Here is a 21,280-nt window from a genome sequence, read left to right as displayed (position 1 = left end):
CTAAATAACTATATACAATGGCAGCAGGCTAGTCCTTGTTCTCACCATGCTCCCTCATAGTCTCGGCCAAGGCATCATCGAACACTGCGTCCACTTCCCCTAGGTGGGCCTCCCCTAGGTGGGCCTCCCTCGAGGGCTTGCAGGGACTCCAACATGCTTCTCTCAAACTCCCTGCAAGTCTTCTCGACGACCTCAGCCCGCATCTCTGCCCGACGCAGTGAATTCTCCGTCCATGGTGAGTCTTGTCTCCCGTGCTCGCTGCCACTCTGCCCCGATTTGCTGCCCAAAACGCTCCAACACGGAAGACATTCGTTGTGCAAGATCCACGTTTGCCTCCTGCCTGATGGCTGATACCTGCCTCCCTGTGATTGAAAGCACTGAGTCCTGTAGCCTCCTACTCTCAGCCTGCTGCTGCCACATAGCCTGGCGCCTGCGCTGCAAGGACAGCCTCCAGGATGATGACAACCCCCAGGGCTGTCGTGCACGTGCCCTGCTCCTTGGTGCCTCCATTGCCACAGCTCCTGTCGCCGGCTGAATCTGTGTGGTGACCACCTCGGCTTATTAATTTCGACTCCCTACTCTGGCAGGGATGTGATCTCCACCAGACTGGCTGCTGGAGTTGGGACAGGTACACAGGGGCCCTGGTGGTATCTGGGCCAGAAGACGGCAGGGAGGATGACTGGTGCACAGAGGAGGAAGACGAGGAGGGGGTTGCATAAGTGGCCAGCCCACGCACCCATTGCGAGACCAGGAAATGTACTGGCCAGTTCTAGAGATGCTAGACCGCATTGTGATAATGTGCAAGCCCCCGATTGGAAGCCTAGACATCATCATGAATGGTGGCTGTACACCTCGTGATACCGGCTAGAACAGGTTCCACCCTGTCCCGAATGGTGACATCCGCAGGTATTGGTGTTTCCATTTGCGTGGAAACATCCGCCACCTACGGATGTGTACGGGCTGAGGCATGCCCGCAGGTGCATACTGATGCAGTCACAGTCCCAGGGGCAGGATTAGGCACAGGCACCTCCATGGCGACCTGCACTGGCACCGGCCCCTGAGTCTGGACTGCACCAGTCACACCCACGCCATCACCCCGCAGGTCCCCATGGGCTGGGCTGATGTGGCCTCCTCCTCCACCTCCGCCAACCTGGATGCCCCCCAACGTCTTCTGCATCTGATCGCCCCTGTGCTGCCTCACATGTCCCTCCCGCTGCCTAGGAGCCCACAACCAACTTCACCCTCTTGGGGGTTCTCACCAGCCTGGAGGAAGCACCAGGCCTTGTTGTGGATCCTGGCCTTGAAGTTCTCTCAGCGCTTGTGGACATGGTAGTCACGGGGGGCCAAGCCCTCCATGTTGATGGCACCCACAATGTCCGCCAGATCCTCCTCTGTCAGACATGCAATGGTCCATGGAAGAGGGCATCATAGTTCCCCAGGGCTTGCTACACCAGGATGTCAACCTCCCTGGCTGAGAAGCTGAAAGCCCTCTGCCTCGCTGCCGGTGGGGGTTGCCACTTGCCTCTGATGATGTTGCTTCAGTCATGGCAACCCCCAAGGCAGGTGTGGGTGGGCAACGTGGTCCAGGGGCTGGGCTGCGGAGCGGTGTTATGGCATGTTGGGAGGCTTCTGGATCAGCAGAGGTGGTCACAGGTCCGACGACAGGAACACTGGCAATGGCTGGACAGCAGGCATCAAAATGCAGGGAACGTGGGCAGCAGGCACAGTGGGCAGGCAGCAGAAGATGGCTTGTAGGAGGCAGCTCGGGGCAGTTGGAGGCAGGTAAATTGGCTTGTAGCAGGAGCGTGGGTCTTCCGTGTTACCCGCGTGGGCAGCCGGAAACAGAGTGACTCTGCATGTGCGGAAACAGTGCATTAGCATGAAATCAGAGGAAAGGGCCAAAGTGCATAAGTTATGTGACACATGCTGAACGTTGGGCGTTACCGTAAAGTATCGGGATAAATCAGTGCATAGGAGACCATGACACGCTTGTGCTAGTGATAGCGGACGGACGTATGGCCTTCTGCGATTCGAGAGTTTCCATGCAATCTCTTCCCTACCCCGACAGTGCAAGCTTTTTCTTTCGGTGGGGGATTTGCCTCAGTGCACACGCGCGTGTATTTTAATTTTTGTTTTTGAGGCTGACGGTGCATCGGGTGCACATTTTGCATACTGTGGCTGCCCCTGTGTGTCACGTACCCCCATTTTCGAGCTCATCGTACCCTACGTGTCCTTCGCGTATGCATTTTTTGTATTGCTGGGTGCCACAGCGTTCTGTGTGACGTTTTTCCTTTACACGTGTTACTGAGAGGTTGCAGACACGTATTTTTCATTTTTGGGGTGTCTTTGCATTTCGCGGCCCATTTATTTTTTCCCCAGGGGTTACATTGAGCCTTGCTGGAGCACACTGGTATGTTTCACATCACGTACACTGACCCCCTCACTGAAATTTCCCAGGTCAATTGATAATTGTGCCTTCCATTGCACCAATACATCAGTGCCATGAGTGGGAGGGCAACCAGTGGGAAGAGTGGATGAGGTGGATGAGGTGGCTGAGGTAGGCAAGGTGGCTGAGGTGGGCGAGGTGGCAAAGGTGCCCAGGGTCATGCAGGTAGAGCTGTGCCCCCCACCGAACAGGGTCAGGGAGATGCGGCTGATGCCGATGTCCCCAGCACCCAGGAACCCGGGGAAGCAGTGTCATTTGCTGTCCCCACCAGCCTGGGTCAGGAAGCTGCAGGGGCAGCTGCAGCACCTGCCGCTAGGCTCAGGGTCACCCAGCCAGGCCTGTAGTGATCCAGGCGCAGGTCCAAAGGGACCCAGGTGCAGATGTCCCTGTCTCCAATGGGAAGGGATGTGTCAGGAAAGTTGCGGCCACCAGCACCAGGGGTCCCGAGTAGCAGTGTGTCTGCTGTCTCCACCAGCCTGAACAAGCAAGCTGCAGGCAGCTGCAGTACCCGCCGCCCAGGCTCAGGGTCACACAGCCAGGCCTGTAGTGGTCCAGGCCCACAGGGACCCAGGTGCAGATGTCCCTGTCTCCAAGGGGAAGGGACGTGTCGGGAAAGTTACGACCACCCGCACCCAGGTATGGATACCTGCAAGGTAACCTACTGTCCAAACATCGGTGGGTGATGCAATGACCCAGTCCACCCGTGCTCCTGCCCCTACTAACGCAAGTGGTCGCAGTCACTCAGGGTCTGCACCACCTTGCAAAAAGGCAAAGCGTGCATTAGCGGGACAGGCTCCAACCCAAGGCACAGCACAGGAGATCCACCCATCGAGGAAGAGGAGCTTCAGTGATGAGGAACTCCAGATCCTCGTGGACTAAGTGTGGGAACACGAACGTGATATGCTTGGGCAGGCAGGTATCAAACATACGCCTGCTCAGCGTATGGCCCACTGGCAGCGCGTCACAGATCTAATCAACGCCTCGGGCAATGAGAGGCACACAGCTTCTGAGGTAGTAAAACGTTGGACTGACCTCCGATGCCGAGCCAAAGATAAACTGGGTGCCGCATATGCCTCAACTCTGGTGACTGGAGGTGGGTCACCACGTGAGGACGATGAACTCACTCCACATGAAGAGCAAGTCAGTGATATGATTGATGTGGAGCAGATCCAACGCATGGAAGACCTGCCAAATTATGAGGGGATGTCTGGTGAGTGGAGATGCAGGTGCGTCCATGACATGTGTATGTTGTTTGGATGGAGTGTTATGATTGTCGGGGAGTTCTGCCTGCATTTGCATGACTGCCATGGGTGAACCATGTCATGATGGACTGAGACGTGCTGCAGACTTCATGCAAAACATGTGCTGCACACCATGACAGTCCTGGTCACCACACATGATCACTCCTTCCATCCCACTCTCTGTGCAGCCTCTCGTGCCCCACATCCTGCTCCAACCTGTGATGGCGGATAGCCTGTGATGATCTTCCACTACACACTCTGCTTCTCTACTCAATCTGTGACATCTCGGAGAGGTCACAATGCCAGCTGCACCTCTCATAGATATACTACCTGTCCTCTCCTTCCCCCAGCAGCTCACTGTCTCCAGGGGACTGGTCATTCCTATGGTGGGATACTGCAACAGCCTCTCACCTGATTTCAGTGTTTCATCTCTCTTGCCTCAGCAACTCTTCTGGGCCAGGACTGTCAGCTGTGTCCTTTTTGGTTGGGGCTTGGTATTATATCTCCCTCAGACTGTGATGATGGCACTGGCTCCCAGTGGCTAAGACTGTTGTTTTCAAGACCCGGTTCATTGACCAAAAGGCCTTCTGGGCACTGGGGATGCAATTACTTCAAATAAATCTTCAATATTCCCTTCATTAGCATAGTCTTCACTCATCCCTTTCCTATCCACTCAGGGTCAGTAGCTTCTCATAGGAATGATTTGGTGGTAAATGTCTGTCTTCGGATGGCTCCTCCCTCTGGTACAGCCTCCCTGCCTCAATGTAACCTGAGGTGAACCTTCTCCATGTATGTAGGCATATCTGATGCTTACTCATATGTTGGAGTTTCTCTCCTCATCTCCCCTGCTGTAGTCCAGGATGACTGACAGAATGCACTGGTCACCTGGAAACATCCTGATCTCTGACACGGTCCTCTCAGCCACCATTTGAACCAATGCACAGCATCCTGGGCATCCCCCGCACTTGATGGCTGTTTACTGTATCCCTACAACACACTACCGCCACTTGACACCTGTTGTATGCATTTGCCCTTCCACTGCCAACAGGCCACGTCTTTTACATCACTGGTGACGTTGTAATGTTTTGATTTGTGGCCATTCACATGTACTGCACTGCCCCCTATCACTTTCAAACTCAGGTATCCCCTTCTACATGCCTTTTCACTGGTGTGATGTCAATGTGACCTTGCATCATGGTATTGAGGTGCCTGGCTTCACTCTATTCTGACACCCTGGCCTCATTGCGCATTGTGACACTTGAGTTTTTTTTTGATTATGTGAATTCCATGTTATGTCATGGCCCTACTTTTGTACATGGCTCTGGGACAGTACTCATCAGGTTACAGCTCATGCTGTTTGTCAGTTCAGACATGACTATGCAACGTGTTATCTGCGTATTGAGTGCACTGTGCCAGTCAGGTGCTTGTGTGTGAAGCAGGTGCTCTGCACGATGCACTACATGTATTGCTCTGCCCTTGACCACAAGTCCATGGCTGCATTCATACTACCCTTCCCTTACATTTGCACTGCGTACATGTGTTGTTTTCGAGCCATGACTGACCTGGAAGGTTAATGTGTTGCATGACAATATTGTGCTAGCTGTGTGTGTGGGGTATGCTATTTACATGGGACTCGATGTTCTTTTCTGTCCATGTGCAGGCGATGAGGCACTTGATGCAGAGGAGGAGGGGGGGGAGGCACAGGATACTGAACGACAACCAACCACCAGTGGAGGACGTGGTGTGGTGGCCCATGAAGATCCCCTGGTGCTATAGGCCATCCTGGCCCTGAGTCAGTCGGAGTCTGCCTCTGATGATTCCTTTGGCTCTGGTGTTGAACCAGACGTGGCATCTCCTGGACTGTTGCAGGTGAGTGCATCACCTGTGGGTGCTGTTGTGCCCCAAATGTCTGCAGGGGGAAGACCCCTCACAGGGCCAGTCAGTGTTGGAATGTCTGTCTGTGGTGGTTATGGATGCAGGGTCACGCTCCACAGTATTGGGTCCTGGTCCTGGGACAGCTGATCAAGGGAGGGATGCAGTCCTGCAGCCACAGACAGGGCCATCACATCAAGGGCCAGGTTTCCTTGGCCCACAGAGGCGTGGGGTCCGCCAACACAGTGGCCGTGTAGCAGCTGGCAATACTATGTGGGAGCAGTCCATGTATGGTGTTGCACGGCAAGAGGGAGCTTCCTATGAGATGTTGGCTCAGGCCATGGAAAGGGTGGCCAACTCCATGATCTACCCAGATAGACAGGTGGAGCTCCAGCTGCAGGCATTGCAGTCCACATGCCGCTCACACAGGCTGCACATGGAGGCCAATAAAAGGAGCCTACTGGTGGAACTCAGGGCTCTGCAGGCATCCCTGGTTGCAGAGGGTCATGCCCACAGGGAGGCCCTGAGGGAAGAGTAAAGGTCCCTCAGAATTACACTGCTGCACTCGAGGCAGCCCGCAGTAGATGGTCTGAACTGCAAATGCAACAGTTGACTCATACCATCACAGAGGGACTCCGTGCAGCCCGTGTGGTGGTGCATGGGGACCTCAGAGCCATCATGTTGCAGATGAGAGCATATCAGTCCTGCATGGCTGATGCCATGGAGGACCAGGCCAGGGCTATGCGTGTGAACCTCCCTTAACACTACCACCTTCTAATGCTACACCAGAGGGTGGTGACAGCAGCAACAGCTCTCCCGATCCATGATAGCCATGCAGCCCATGAAGCCATGGTGGGGTTTTATTTTATTCTTCTCAACATCGGCACATGTGGGTGGTGACGTGCACCCTGCCCCTGCACTCTCCTGGGTGGGCCCCCACCCGCCCCTGCACTCTCCTGGGTGGGCCCCCACCCACCATGGGTATGTTTTATGATTTTTCAGTTGTTTTGGTCTATTGTGCATTTATGTGACAGTTTGTTGCTTTGTGTCTGGGGGCATCCACTGTAGGTTCCAGCTGGATCCATAGAGGCTTGTCTCGTGTTGGTGTTTGTGCCTTGGGTCCAGACACATATGCCACTCCTGCTTCCCCTTTCCATGGGCTTCCAAGGAGGGCAGCGTGTGAAAGTAACTCACACACAGGCATTGGGCTTCCATTCTATCTGTGGACAGTCTGAAGTCCGACCTGTGTATACACCCCTAGTGGGAATCATGATTGTAGTGCAGTGCATGGTTGCCATCCCTTTTTGTTTGTACATTAGGATTCATCCTTTGTTCATGTTACATCTTCATGTATTGGCTTGCCTATCTGTATTATTGTTAGCCTGCTGTCTGTATATGCTTCCCTGCCCACTTTGGTTATCAGGGGCACGACAAATGATGGGAGGGTGCCATGGGCAACTTATGATATGTTGAGGCGCTTGTGCATTTATGATTGGTCAATGTTAGACATATTCACTATTCAGGCCTGTGTATCTGCTATGTTGTGGTGGCCAATTGGTGTCCCTGTGTACATTGATAGTTTGATGTGTGAGATTGACTTGTTTATGACCTTGTTCCATTGACTGTTGAGCACTTTGTGACAGTGGAGTTGAGTGATGGCCATTTATTTGTCACACCAGATTGAGTTGGTTTATGTTCTAAGGGATGCACACATTGTAGCACTTCCAAGGACAAGTTCCCAGGGTGGTAAGGTTGTGACAGATTATTGTCTCTTCCTCATCATCGATTGTCACCTGGAATGTGCCAGGCCTGTGTGCACTCTGCAGTGGTTGGTTTTTGGTGAGAAATTGTGCCACAAGCTGAGTATCGGCAGCCTTGCCACATGCCCTTTCCCCTCCCATGTGCAACCGCCGTGCATGTGGTTGGGGATGTGGGGGCACCACCATGTCCACTGGTACTGTGGGATGTAATGACCCACTCTGCTATTTTATGCGTCATCACTCTGATAGTTATGGTGCAAGAAACAGCAACAATGGTGGCAAAACTCTTGTGCATGCCAAAAACCTACAAAACCGCGTGTTTGAACACACAAAAAGATGGATGCACAACCTGCCACTCATGGTGCATATGTGGCGGGATAGAGCACACACTGCATAAAATGTGCCAGTGGGCTCATGGCCAGCAGAGTGCAGAGAGAGAAGCAGCACTTTGCAAATGAAATGCCAAAATGCGCCTATGAATGACATTTGCTTTGTTGCTAAAAACTCCAAAATGCCTATAACACAACACTTTCTCTACGGTAAAATTCATGTGATCTAATGAAGCATGGTGAATATACAAAGTTCTAAAGTGTAAAAAGCAAAACCTTCCCTCAGAGAAACTGAATTGTCTGTAAACTGACAGTCCCTGTCAAGATCTGTGTGCAGTACCCTGGGCTACCTGTGAATGACAGCTGTCAGATGAGCTCCTGTGGAAACTTCAAAGTATTTAAACTAAAATTCCGCCAGGATAGCAAACATAAATGGATTGTTGCTAAAAAGGAATACAGATCTTAGTTGTGTTTTTGATCCCACAGAGTTAAAGCTAAGAAAGTAATGTATTTATGTGATTTGATGCAACAAGTTTAGTTTTGGCTGGATTTTTAATTAAGAATAAATTAGCCTGGCTGAGCTGCAACCCTTTGGAAGTGGAAAAACATGTGTCTTCCAAGGGGAGGGGAAATCCTCTCAGCAGAAACTCACTGGCAGATGATAATTGTGGGTTAGCCCAGACTTTTGTCTACAGAAAGAGAATGAACAATAGCAGAGCCTTCAGCCCAGGGGTCGTTAACTGCTCCTGGAAGGAACTCCCCAAGGAAGGGGGCTGCTCCTGGACTGCAGGGAGAGACAAAGGTGCAGGACCATTTGCTGTTAAGCATGAACAATGAACACATTTTAAAGACTCATAACTTGTGATTCAAAGTGGTAAAAAATATAAAAAGAACAGATCTGTTAGTTTAATTTTTGGCTGCACGTTTCAAGAGGCGGTAGAACTGTGTAACATATTCTGGACAGGAATGGCAATATATGTGGTTTTATGTGAACTGTGTTAATGCTAAAATTGTAAAACTTTACACACACATACCCATGGTAAACACACACATTTGTGTAAAGTTGCAGAACGTTTGGAATTTGTGTTCATAGCGAAAAGGAAAAACATCTGTAGAAAGGTGAAACAAGATCCCACTGCTGTGGGATTTTGATGAACAGATGCTACATAAAATATGGAATCCTTGTGGGTGATTTGTTTAGAGGTGACAATTGTAGAAATATATATTTAGGATAAAATCTGATTTTGAGACCAGTGGCTAAAGTGAGGTTTCTAAGGAATGTTAAGCAAACCATAAAATGTGACATCATCCGGCCTTGATCCAATCACTCAGTTGCAAGGCGGAGATATGGTTTTGATCCAATCCCATCTCACAGGGACAGGCTTAGTTACACCCATTTTGTGATGTCATTTAAAAGGATAAATAGAGACAGCTGACAACACATAGGGACTCACTGATTCACTCACTTTCCTGATTCCGGCAAAGCACTCTGGTCCAGCATTCTACATCCAGCTTTAACATCCTTCCCGATCCAGATGCCAAAACTCTTGCAAAGCAGTCAAGAACTATTAATTTCAGCAAGGCCTAAATCCTCAAACTTATTCTTGCAACCCAGTGAAGCGCTGTGGTGTGAGAAGGCCTTTTGAACTAGTATCCTGAAATTCTCTGGCTTGCTACCACAAGGCTTGCCTGAGGAACCCGCTATCCAGCTAATTGAAATACCCACAAACAAGAAGGGCAGATCCTGTGCAAATCCGGTGACCGGCCTAGCTGATCCAGTCCCGTGCCTGATGTTCTGTTCCTCCTTGACAGATCCAATCCATGACCAGAACTGACGGTCCAATTTAATAACTTATTCTGTGAGTATTAATAGGAAGAACAGTGACCCATAATATATCTGCATTGTATGATCCTAATCTCAAACCCATCCCATCTTTAATTCAGAACCATAGTATTACTAGAATTATCGTTATGCTGACTCTTTTCTCATCTGTGCTATTAAACCCTAACCTCTTATTGATTTGATTAAGAAAAGTAAATCCCAGGAAGAAGTAGAGTATCCACAACAGGCTGGTTATGCTGATCACGTGACTGTAAGATCCATCTGTTGCATTCACTTTTTCATAGTCATAATCTAGTGTAATCAAACCCATCTGTCATTTTCCAGGTGCATTTCTGTTTTCCATTGTCACGCCTATTTTGCAAAAATGCCTCCTACTGAAACCTCTATAACTCCCTCAGTTTTAAAGATAGAAGCGAAATTTCAACTTGTGATTGGCCCATTACAGCGAATCCCGCGCAAGGAAAAGTTTGCCGCAAATTGAAGTTCTGAAAGGTTTTTACACGTGTGAATTAGCTTTAAACTGCTTCCCAGTTGGACTTTGAGATTTCAAATGTTTTCTTTTGACTAAATCATTGTTTATGATTGTGTGCAACTGTTCAACGCGGCTCCCATAGGAATTTATAATAATTTAAGTACTTTTAACCACTTTTGATGTTTTTGCTCAGTCAATTCCAAAGACAATTTCAAAGCCATTCCGACAGCTGAAAAGTCAATTCTGTTTTTCTCTTGTGTTTGAAGGGCAAAGGTGGGAGTGATATTCTGTTTGATTTGTGCTATTCCTGAATACCTGCTCTCTCCTCACATCTATTTAATTGCCTATTGGTGGGTTGGGGGTGTTGCAGGGGGAACCCCTAAACATAGTGCCATCTGTTCCGAACCAATCCAAAAGTATTCTTTTCTGTGCTGAATTGTTTGTGTGCTCATTACTTGATTCCTAGTGTATTAAAGATATTACTCAGTGTTCTGTCACCCCATTGGTGATTGTGGTTACCTATTCAAATATATTGTGATTAAATTCTATATACATAAATAAATATTTTCATTTGCAAACGTGCCTGATTCCTGGTTCAGTGTGACCGGAGAGGGGTCTCAGGAGAAGGGTGTGATATGAGTGGTATATTGTTCAGAATATTGAATTTATAGATACAAATAAATAAGGGTTTAATTTGAGCACTGCATGCTGAGCGTGACTTGGGTGTGTGCCAGATTGAAATCACTTACAGTACGCCACGCAACATTGTGCAGAATACATGCTGCCACAATGATCCTGCACACTACTGGTGGTGCATATCGTAGCTCACCACCAGAGTGGTCAAGGAAGCAGAAGCGTGATTTTAGCACTCCGAATGTGCGCTCCACTATGGCCCTAGTTGCAGTATGGGCTGTCTTGTATCTTACCTGGGGTGGTGTGGTGGGGTTCTGTATTGGCGTCATCATGTAGGTGCTCAGAGGGTAGGCACTGTCCCCTGTTGGAGGTGACATGGTTTGTCAGTGTTTTTTTTGTTGTCTGTGAGGGACATGTAAGCATTTGCAGGGCCATTTGTACTCACCAATGAGCCATGTGTTGCCATGCCTCCAGGCTTCCGCTGCCCGGTGTATGGGTGACATTCTGAATATGCAACTGTCATGGGTGGACCCTGGATAGTTGGCATATACAGAGGTAATGATTCCCTTGGCATCACATACAACTTGTACATTGATGGAATGCCAGTGCTTGAGATTGCGATAGATGTGCTCTGTGGCCCTAGGTGAACGTAGAGCCACATGAGTGCAATCGATGGCACCAAGCACTTTAGGAAAGTGTGCCACCCCGTAAATGTCTTGGACCACGGCCTGCCTTTCTGCGTGTGTTTTGGGTATGTGTATGTGCCTGCGGACTGAGGGGTGTGCTGTCAGGATTGCCAACACCTGGTGTAGGCAGCGTGACTGCGTGGCCTGTGAAATACCTCTGACAATGGCAGTTGTCTACTGAAATGACCCAGTAGCCCAAAAGTGCAGTACATTGAGCACCTTTTCCATGGGGCTCAGTGCTTGGGAGCACAGTGTGGGTGATGCGAGGTCATCTTCCCACTCACTGACAAGGTCTAGGATGATATGAGGTGGAAACCTATACCTGCCATAGACCTGGTCATCAGGCATCCCAAAAAGGCTGGTCCTGGGTAGAAAAATGCGTGCCCTGCCTATCCTCCTCCTCCTGCGGTGTCCCATGTTCACTGCTTCGAAAAATGGCACATTCATCGAAGCTGTATACACGAGTTTGTGTTCGTGCAGTCTTTTTATGCATTGTTTTTGGTGCACAGTGATGCTTACACCAGCTTTCGCGTGGCAGAAGTGTTTCTGTATTTGTGCGTCTTTTTCATTGCGCTGGCGAGCACTGTTGGATTCCATGAATACGTGTTGTTAGTACGCACATGGGCATTGCTGGTATTTTACTGTGGTACTTCCCACGTAATGCCCACATTTACGCTTGTTGTTCCCCATTCCATGTGTTCCGCCCCCTTTATAGGTGACTGCGCAAGACGGTGGGCCCCTTAGCTGGGAGTCTCGCCAAGGCGTTCGTGGTGGCGCAGTGTTGTGTTAGAACCGCGCGGATTCCTCAGAAGTCTCTGGTAAGCCACGCACATTGTGTTCCATGAATCGACAAATGGACGCTTGCGTTCATTTTTCACGCAGGCGCCCCTTTTTTTCGGCACTATTTTATTCCACGAATCGGGCCCTATATTTGAGTGTTGTTAATAAAAGAACCTAATTATACGTACATATAGGAAACCGTTGCAGCATGCACCATAGAAGTACAATATTTTGAATCTGGTAATACCTGATAGTAAAATAATAAATGCTACCATATCAGAGTTTTGAGTAAGTTAAACATGGAACAAAAAGCCAACAATTCAAAACTTACCGCACACTTGTGTTAGTAGAAAGAAATACATATAAAAACACAGAATACATACAATTTAGTGGCACATACAAGTAAACTAAAGTAAGGAAGAAAGAAACAACAGCACCAGCAAATTACAATATAACAGAGTTGATCATCATGTAAACAAATGAATTGTGTGTGTTCAGGCCTGCTTATTGGCCCATGCATGTGCCCCATGAGCTGAGATCAAACTGTAAGGAAAGTACTTTAAGAACATATGCGAAGGTTAATGTCTCGATATGTAGCACCTTTAGAATTTTTGAAATTCTGATTGTCAGTAAAAATAAAAAACTAGCCTAGACATGTCAGTGAACAAATACAAGTGGCCCAAATATGTGATGTCATTAGTGATGCCATCAATGACATTTATGATGTCATCTTTCAGGTCCTGTGTGTTAGTCTTACCAGTGCACAGTGGTGGTGTGAGTTATGGTTGCTTAGCTTACCATAAATAGTGAATTTTGAGGTTTTTCGGTTTTACTTGTAACCCTAACGTCCCTTTAACAAAGTTTTTTCATTGAATTTCATAGGTTTCTATTAGTGCATCTTAACCATAACATCCCTTTAACAAAGTGTTTTCAGTGAATATATATAATGTATATATATTTTTTATTTTCGAACAAAAGGTTATTCTAGTTTGCCTTGCACTTGCAAGCAGGATTTACAATTCTCCATGTATTAGCAGCTCTTTACCCAGAGATAGCTGCTCTTTTCATGTGGGCCTCATGGCAGCTTGTTCTTTAGAGTGCAATGCTTTCAAGGACGGACAGTAGAGTAGCATGGTTTAAACAAATATTTCAGACGCCGTGGGTTCTCTTAGTGTGTTATGAGATATTTAACTTTTTTTGCAAAATGTAATCTAAATCCGTTGCACGAGTCAAAGATTATTAGCAATTAATTTTTGCGATTTCCTATGTAACTCTGTTTATCAGGTCCCATGTGTTAATATCCCCGCAAAAATATCACGATACAAAAATATTGCCATATTTTTGCGGCGATATTGAGCCATGGACCGACCCTCCAGGGGACATCCCCGCAACCTCGCACTATTTTTAAATGTGTGAGGGACACCCCCGCAACCACCGCTCCCACAAATTATCCCCCCCCAAATATCACCTATGGCGAAACAAACGACCATATGTACGGCGATATGTTTGTTGGGGATAATATGTAGGGATAGCGTTTATCAGCTGAAATAAAAACAAAGCAGAAGGATTGAATATTGTAGCATGAAAATAAGAGGTAACTGAATGTGTCTATGCCAGTAGAAGAATTTCGGGGACGAGGAAAGTGACTTATTTGTCTAATCATATAGATGATGGCAATATCTGGATCCAAAGATTATTCTATTTCTAATTCCTTTTTATTGTTTCTTTTGCTTGAACCTATAGATATCAGCGATCCATAAGACTCACAACTATTTTAGCTTTCAGGAAACTACAACTCTATATCTCTCGTGATTTCACCCCTTGACAATAGGTAATCCATTATTCTTTGTCTCCTTATCCATAGTCTTGTCTTCTTTAATGTATCTTTAAATTTGCTATTCAGCTCCTCTTTAAAGGGCACAATGGCTCATATTTATTCTTTCCTTATCTCAATCTTCTGGCTATAATTCTTCACTAAATGTAGCCCTGGGCTGCCTCACACCACGGTGAGTCTGCATTGACACCAAGTATCCTTTTGCTTTGTTCATATTGTCTCACCTAGGACTTCATGTTGACAATCCATGTTTTTCGAATTCTTTTCCCATGTATGACCATGCTTCACTTACCCTGAATTTATTGTGTTTCCGCCTCATGAAAAAATCATTTACTTTTTTATTCCCTACACTTTATTGTTACACGAGTGCCAATATTTTGGCTCATCTTAATTTCAGATTCCAATTACTTGTTTCAGCATAACACCGCTATAGATTCATTCAATGAAGGAACTTGCAGCTACTGGCACACAATTGCCCACTAGGCACTATTAGACATGCAGTAGGGAGAAGCCTTTAATGGGCACCTATACATTCGATCCATTAAGGATCATGATAGCCCACTCAAATGCCGCCCTTTGAGGTCTAAGTGGTAGAGATCCTTGCCTTGCCTTTATTGGGGATGTTCCATACATTTACTTACTTTGATTTATTGGGAATGGTGCTATAAACAAACTAAAACTGATTTGTGGTCGAGTTAGCTCAAAATAAATCACTTAAATCTGACACATTGTGGATATTGTTGTGGACACACATATCTCAACAGTTGTGGGTCATGCTATCAAGCTATTGAAGGCATTCATGGTTCTATAAACACATGTATGTCTAGTCCTTTGTGGACTACACTATTGGCGCAATGAAATCTGAACCTTTAGGAGTCATGCTATTGACACACTTTGTTCTGATATGTTGGGGGATTTCACCATAGGCATATATTCGCTATTCGCTATAGGTCTCAATGGTGGTGGATAATACTGTCATGCTATGCAATGTATTGATGGGTCTATATACACACACATATCTCGTCCATTGTGGACTGTATTATTGACACACTTAAGTGTGATCCTTTTGAAGTCATGCCATCAACAGTTGAAATCTGATCTATTGTGGATAGAACTTTAGACATTTAAAGACCCCCCCTTGGGGACATTGCGATGTACCCACTTGAGCATGACCAGAAAAGGGAATACTTCTGGGAGGTTGTTGATATCTGAGTCTTCAGTGATCTAGAAATACTCTGGGCACTCCTGTGTAGAAACTCGTCCTACCTTGGTCTCTGTCGACATGGATCTCTGCTCCCAGAGGCTGCGCTTAGAGGCGATATCCACCTTCTTTGCATCCTGTTGAAGGCACAACGCATGGATTAAGGCAGATTTTACAATGAGAAATGAGCACACATGCAGTGGAGGTCGAGTCTATGTCAGGTAACCAGAGATTGATCTACTGCTGAGCATGTTAAAGCAAGAGGCATGTCTTCACAGAGCACATCGCGGCTTTAAGAAATGGCGGCGACAATGCTATGTTTTTCACTGCAACATATATCTGTTGTTGGCCCAATGCCCTGTACTAAGTTATTGCAGATGCAAAAGGGGTCCATGGAAAAAAGTACCACGGGGTAACACCAAAACACATTTCACCAAATGGTCGGTTCTGTATTCTCTAAATGATAAAAGTAACTTTTACACTTAAAAATCCATTTTCAGAGTTGAATTAATCCTCAGCCAATCAGACAATCAGGATGAATTATCAACATTCGGCCCGACTTGTCACCTCCATAGTTTACAGAAGGCGATACGCAGTACTCTACATTACACCCAAATAAATATTACATTAAATGCCAGAGTGTCTTAATAATGGATTACACTTACAGATGCGCGCGCACACAACAAATATCACCCGAAAATTGTGAATTGACGGGGACAATGCTCCATGTTCAGGCCAGGCAGGGTGGCAGAGACTAAGAGACTTCTTAGTGATACTTATATCCCATCCTATGTTTGCAGTCGATACAGGTGACGTGCACCTATAACACATTCTACAAACACAATCATCCCATAGAACTCATTGGTCGTATTCAGAAGATAACTGACACAGAGGTTCTCACCACAGGATAGGTGGGTGAGGAGGAAGACTGATCAAGAGTAGTTTCAATTGCTGCTTATGCAAACAATAAAATAGTATGGTTATAGCCCTGTCCTGACACAAACCCTCATTACAGTTTTGCCAGTATGCCGCTGGTATTACCGCGATATTACGGGTGGCGGAGGTAGTCCGATAGGACTCCATGGATGGGATTGACGGAATTACTGGTACCAGTAGTACTGGTGCCGGTTGATTCCAGCATTTATTTGCTGGGCGGTCTAACTCGCGGCAGGTCAGGCCTGCCGGTAGATCACTGCCCCCACCAGAAAACGTGTGTTTCCCTGGTCTGGAAAAAATGCTGTAGTCGGAATTATCTGCATTTTTCTGGCATTTGTTGTGGACCGGGAACTTATAATGAGCCTCCCTGCTGCATGACCACATATATGCGCATTTCTCATTGGTATGATTTAGCCATGTTCAAACTAGTGTACGCCAAACCATCAAACTCCACAAGCTTCTAAATGTTTCTCAAAATGCCTATGAAAGTCTGAGGTTCAACCATGGATCATCAATAAGGGCCCTGTGAGGTAGGGCAGGCTTCTGCCATCCTGCACATGCTCCTATAATATGTTGCCTTACTTGGACCCCATAGCCCTCTGCAGCATGATGGGGCAGTCTGTGCTGGGGGTGTGGGAAGCAGGCGTGTGGTATGGTTTGTAGAGGCTTTGTGGGTAGGTTTTGTAAGGTGCGTTACCCAAAAGTGACCCAAAGAAATGTGGGGACCTGTCAATGTTTGAGATAATATGAAAAATTGCACAGGTTTTTGTTGAGGGGTTTTTCCATAGCAGCTTTCGTAGGAACACAACTGCATGTCACGTTTGGGTTCATTTATCGGCCTAGATATCTGTTGAGTCAATGAGGAACTGCTCCCTTTTGTTTATTGTGTTTGCCTCAATACGCCATGCCTACCTTAGCACCACTGTTTTTACTCTCATCCCCTTGAGTTTTGCTGATCCACTGGTTGATGCGGGAAGAGACGGCAACCGTCAGGTTCGATGAACCCTGAAAAAAAGGGAACATTCTCATGAAATCAATTATATTTTCTTTTTTACTTTGGACTGATGGCAGCCTGCTCTAGTGGTGACTCACCACAATATCATAAGGCAGGAGCGGACCCTCCATTCGTACTCTTCATCTTCAAGTTCACATTAAGTGACAAAGGAAACTATTGTAAGCGATCCTGGGCCTTGTTTGAGAACAGGTACTCCCATTTAATGCTGGGAAAATGCGACCAGTTAGAAAGTAAGAGTTGTTATTTCCTCTCTCCCCCTTTCCTCTCCACTTCCTATTCTTCCCTCTCCCACTTTGTTCTAAACCAGTGGCGTGTCCAGACTCTTTTGACCGGGTGGCCCAAGTGGGGCACTGACTTATGAAGTACGAGCGCATGCACACATAATGATCATAGTTTAGGATAATGAGGTGGCACCTGGGGTGGCCAAATTCCAGTGGTAGTGTGTGCCACCCTAGGCCACTCCCTTGAAATGCCACTGTTCTAAACCCACCCCTTACCAAGACTGCAAAGCGGGCAAAGGATCTTGAGGGAGGTGTCATCTGAATGACTGCAAAGGATTAGCCGGCTGCAGACTAGAATTCCATGAGCCCATACCCAGGAGCGGACACAACTCCCTGCCCATTGCAGCACTATGCATTGGGACACAAAGATGCCACAGAGATACTCAGTGTCGGGCCTACGCAAAATATGAGCTGGCTTTCCATCTCTATTTGATATCAACTTTGGGTTGCGTGCAAGTGAACTAACAGGCAAACTTGATTCCTACAAAAGCCCCCAAAATATTGCCAAATATTGGCAAAAGACACCCACATCTTCTTCTCTTTGTCCGAAATCTCCTCTGAGCTCTCTATCAAAATGTCCAACTGTCTCTCTTTCATTAAATATTGGATGGCTTTGCACTCTCTGATTTTAAACTTTACCAAAACAGAGGTACTCTTCTTTCTTGCCAGAAGTTCTCTCTAATCTCTCTCTCTGCCTATCCAGTTCCCACCTGACCCTCTCCCCTACTCTTCTTCAGCTATGAATCTTGGTGTCATCCATGACCCTTCTACACCTTCTCTCCATTCATCTCCAAAACTGGAAAAGCTGCTGGCCTTAACCTCCTAAATATTAGGAAAATCAGGCATCTCCTTCCTTTCAACACTGCGAAGCATCTCTTAAACACTCTTGTCTTCTCTAATCTGGACAACTGTGCCAGCATCCTCTTTGGTCTCCCCAACTATGCTTTCTGTCCTCTCAACAAGATCATTATCTTCGCTATCAGGACTCTCTTTGAACTCCCTCACTTCACACATACTTCCTCGTACGGTCACCAGGATGGATGGCTGACGATGCAAAACCGTGCCAGAATGTATTTTCTTCTGCTGGTTCACACATCTATCCATGGTAAGGCACCATTGTACCTATCCACCTCCACCCAACTCTACAAGCCTTCTCTATGGCGTATCTAAATAGTGAGGTCTGTAGCTCATACAAATACTCTGGATGCAAAAGCTGAACCAAAAACCAGAATACCTAAAGGCATAGCGGCATATGATATTATGATACAGTTTATTTTATCCCTCGTACATCCATTTTACCACCAATTTAAAAATAAATACATCAATACTTAAAAAATAAAATGAGGTACCCAGTTGACTTTTCCAATATTACTCTTCACCTTTTCACTATTTTAATTCTGCAGTCATAGATGGTGTGTAAGAGGGCAATGTTGAAAACGTTATATGTAAGATCCTTGCATAACAAATTAAATATTTGGTGGTGGCAACCATGTCAACACATGTAGTGTCCTTGTACTTGTCATGGGATATGGTACATTTATGCAACCTCTCCCCCTCCCAGAACAAGAACGTCACCACGAAATAATATCAGGAATAAATAACAATAACTCTGACCACTGATGCTATACTAGCAAAAAGAGGTACTATATTTTTTTAATTTTGAAAAGAAGATTTAAAAAATGTATTGGCATTGCAATTGTGCTGTCTGTTGCCTCAATTTCTAAGAAGTAAGATTTGCTTTAGTGGCTGAAACATTATTGTAAAAACTGTGACAATTAAATGTTTAATAGTCGCACATATGATAAAGTAAAGTGTTCAGTCTTTCTCAGTGGGCTAATTACCATGTTATATGGTTTTAAAACAAAGCTGCTCATTTTGTTATGTTGAAGTCAGATTTTTTGAAGTTTAGATTTTTTAAATACATTCGGGATTTTAAACTCTGCAAACTTGGGAAACATGCCCTAGAAGGGAAGAGAGAGTTACTGTGAGGCAGGAAGCAGATGCCCTAGACTTCACCTTGAAGTTGAAATGGGCATTTGCGATGTTGGAGTACGGCAGCAGGGGTGCCACTTTTAATTTAAACTTGATGTTATGCATTTTTAAAATATACGAAACATATGTGCTTTCAAAGTTTTGAAATGTATCTTTTAGAAGCTGCAAGAACATCTGAGAAACGTGCACATCAGGGTTCTGAAAACTTTGGATGGCCAGATGTTTTTGACTACAACTCCCATCAGCTCTTGCAAGCAAAGTCAATGGTGAGGGATCATGGGAGATGTAGTCAAAAACATCTGTAGAGCCACAGGTTGCAGATTCCGGGTGTACATGGTAGGATCTCCACTCCCCAGTGTCAGCTGGTACCCTAGGAGCTCAGCCACTGGTAGAACAACCTTTAAACGAAGGCTTCATTGCCTACTGCCGACAGCTACTGTTTCTTTGTCTGATTCCAGAGAACCATTCCTCACCCATAGCAGACTTTGGCAAATAAGGAAACTGTGTTTATCATAAATCCCCAGAAGACCTATACTACCACTACAGCCCTATGCAGGACAATTGACCGCATGAACCCAAAGAACACATCCATTGCCGGGAGGCTAAAGCGAATGATGCTAGAAGCTTAATTATATGTTTCCTGGTTTACCAGTAGAGTTTATTCTTCTCACCAGTTCTTAGACTGCTTACCTGATAAATCAATTAAGGATATCATCTGGGGTCAATAAGGATCTGTAAATGATTTCCATTAAAACAAGATCACTCAACAGGGAGATTCCCCTTCTGGAATGTTGACATGACTCCGTAGGGCGCGCCACCTCCGACATCCGCTCAGGTAAAACCAATCCAGATTTGAGCTCAACATGTTGAGGGGGAAAAACCTCTGGCTTACATTTTGAAAAAACTAGAATCCTTACCTTCTTGGAAGTTGGAGTGCTTGCGCCAGAGCCGCCTGCCTCCCTCTCAAACACGCTTCTTTTGCTGGCCACACCCTCTGGGATGGGGAAGAATTCTTTCGTCCGCGTAGGAGATTTGACTGTTTCTGATTTCTGAAAGGAGTGTGGACACAGAAAAGATCCGTAAGATTGTATGCACAAGGGGTTAGTTTGTCCAACTGGAATGGTCGGTTCTGAAAATACCCACCCAAGAATTGAATGGTTGGTTCTGAAAATACTGAACCAAGAAGAGAAGTGTTCATTAAATTAGCCCACAAGTCATTAGGCGGTAGCAGCTATTAAATTTAAAACCTTACCTTGAACTGCATAGCAATTAACAACACAGTCAATGGTTATAGTACAAACAACTATTAACATAATAAAACTAGTATGCCGAGGCATGCAAAAAGATCCAGGACAAAAGCGCCTTGTTAGGGGTGATTGCAAAATGAATTTTAATTTCAACTGCAGTGAGATAAATGCCCTCTAATTACACGTGTTTCGGCCCCTAACAGCCTTTTACAAATTAGGGCTGGTGTAATCAAAACCACACCGGGGGTCATAGAAAGAACAGAAATTTCTTGCGTCGGCTGCGATGAGTGCAGCCGACGCGAGAGATTTCTGTTCTTTCTAAATATGAATGAGATTTGACCCAATATACTATTCCTGAATGAGAAGTCAATGACCCCCGGTGTGGTTTTGATTTCACCAGCCTAATTTGAAAAAGGCCGTTAGGGGCTGAAACACGTGTAATTAGAGGGCATTTATCTCACTACAGTTGAAACTAAAATTAATTTTGCAATCACCACTAACAAGGCACTTTTGTCCTGGATCTTTTTGCTTGCCTCGGCATACTAGTTTTACTATTTCTGACGGGTTTTCCTGTGGCTCACCGTCGGTCCAGTGACTAGCAACATATCGATACCTACAAGAAACAGAGGGGTTATTCCTTTCCCCACCCAAGATTTGGTTACAACCATATTTCACTTTCAATTAATGCTGAATGAGTCGCCCAACGGACCAG

The 21,280-nt window shown here is 46.2% G+C and overlaps 1 protein-coding gene across 1 annotated transcript in view; it reads right to left on the bottom strand.

Annotated features, from left to right (window-relative positions):
* LAD1 (ladinin 1) overlaps window positions 1-21,280 on the bottom strand; it is a 225,579-nt gene that overhangs the window by 6,106 nt on the left and 198,193 nt on the right. The window contains exons 9-11 of the mRNA XM_069633635.1: window positions 20,239-20,370; window positions 16,946-17,038; window positions 15,163-15,234 (exon numbers count right to left, since the gene is read on the bottom strand). Of these exons, the coding sequence (XP_069489736.1) occupies window positions 15,163-15,234; window positions 16,946-17,038; window positions 20,239-20,370 (297 nt within the window). The remainder of the gene's footprint in view (window positions 1-15,162; window positions 15,235-16,945; window positions 17,039-20,238; window positions 20,371-21,280) is intronic.

Source organism: Ambystoma mexicanum, chromosome 13, assembly GCF_040938575.1.
Source record: "Ambystoma mexicanum isolate Mex_15411 chromosome 13, UKY_AmexF1_1, whole genome shotgun sequence".
Classification (NCBI taxonomy): Eukaryota; Metazoa; Chordata; class Amphibia; order Caudata; family Ambystomatidae; genus Ambystoma; species Ambystoma mexicanum.
Note: the sequence above shows the minus strand (reverse complement) of the source record. Positions and strands in the feature narration are given on the sequence as shown.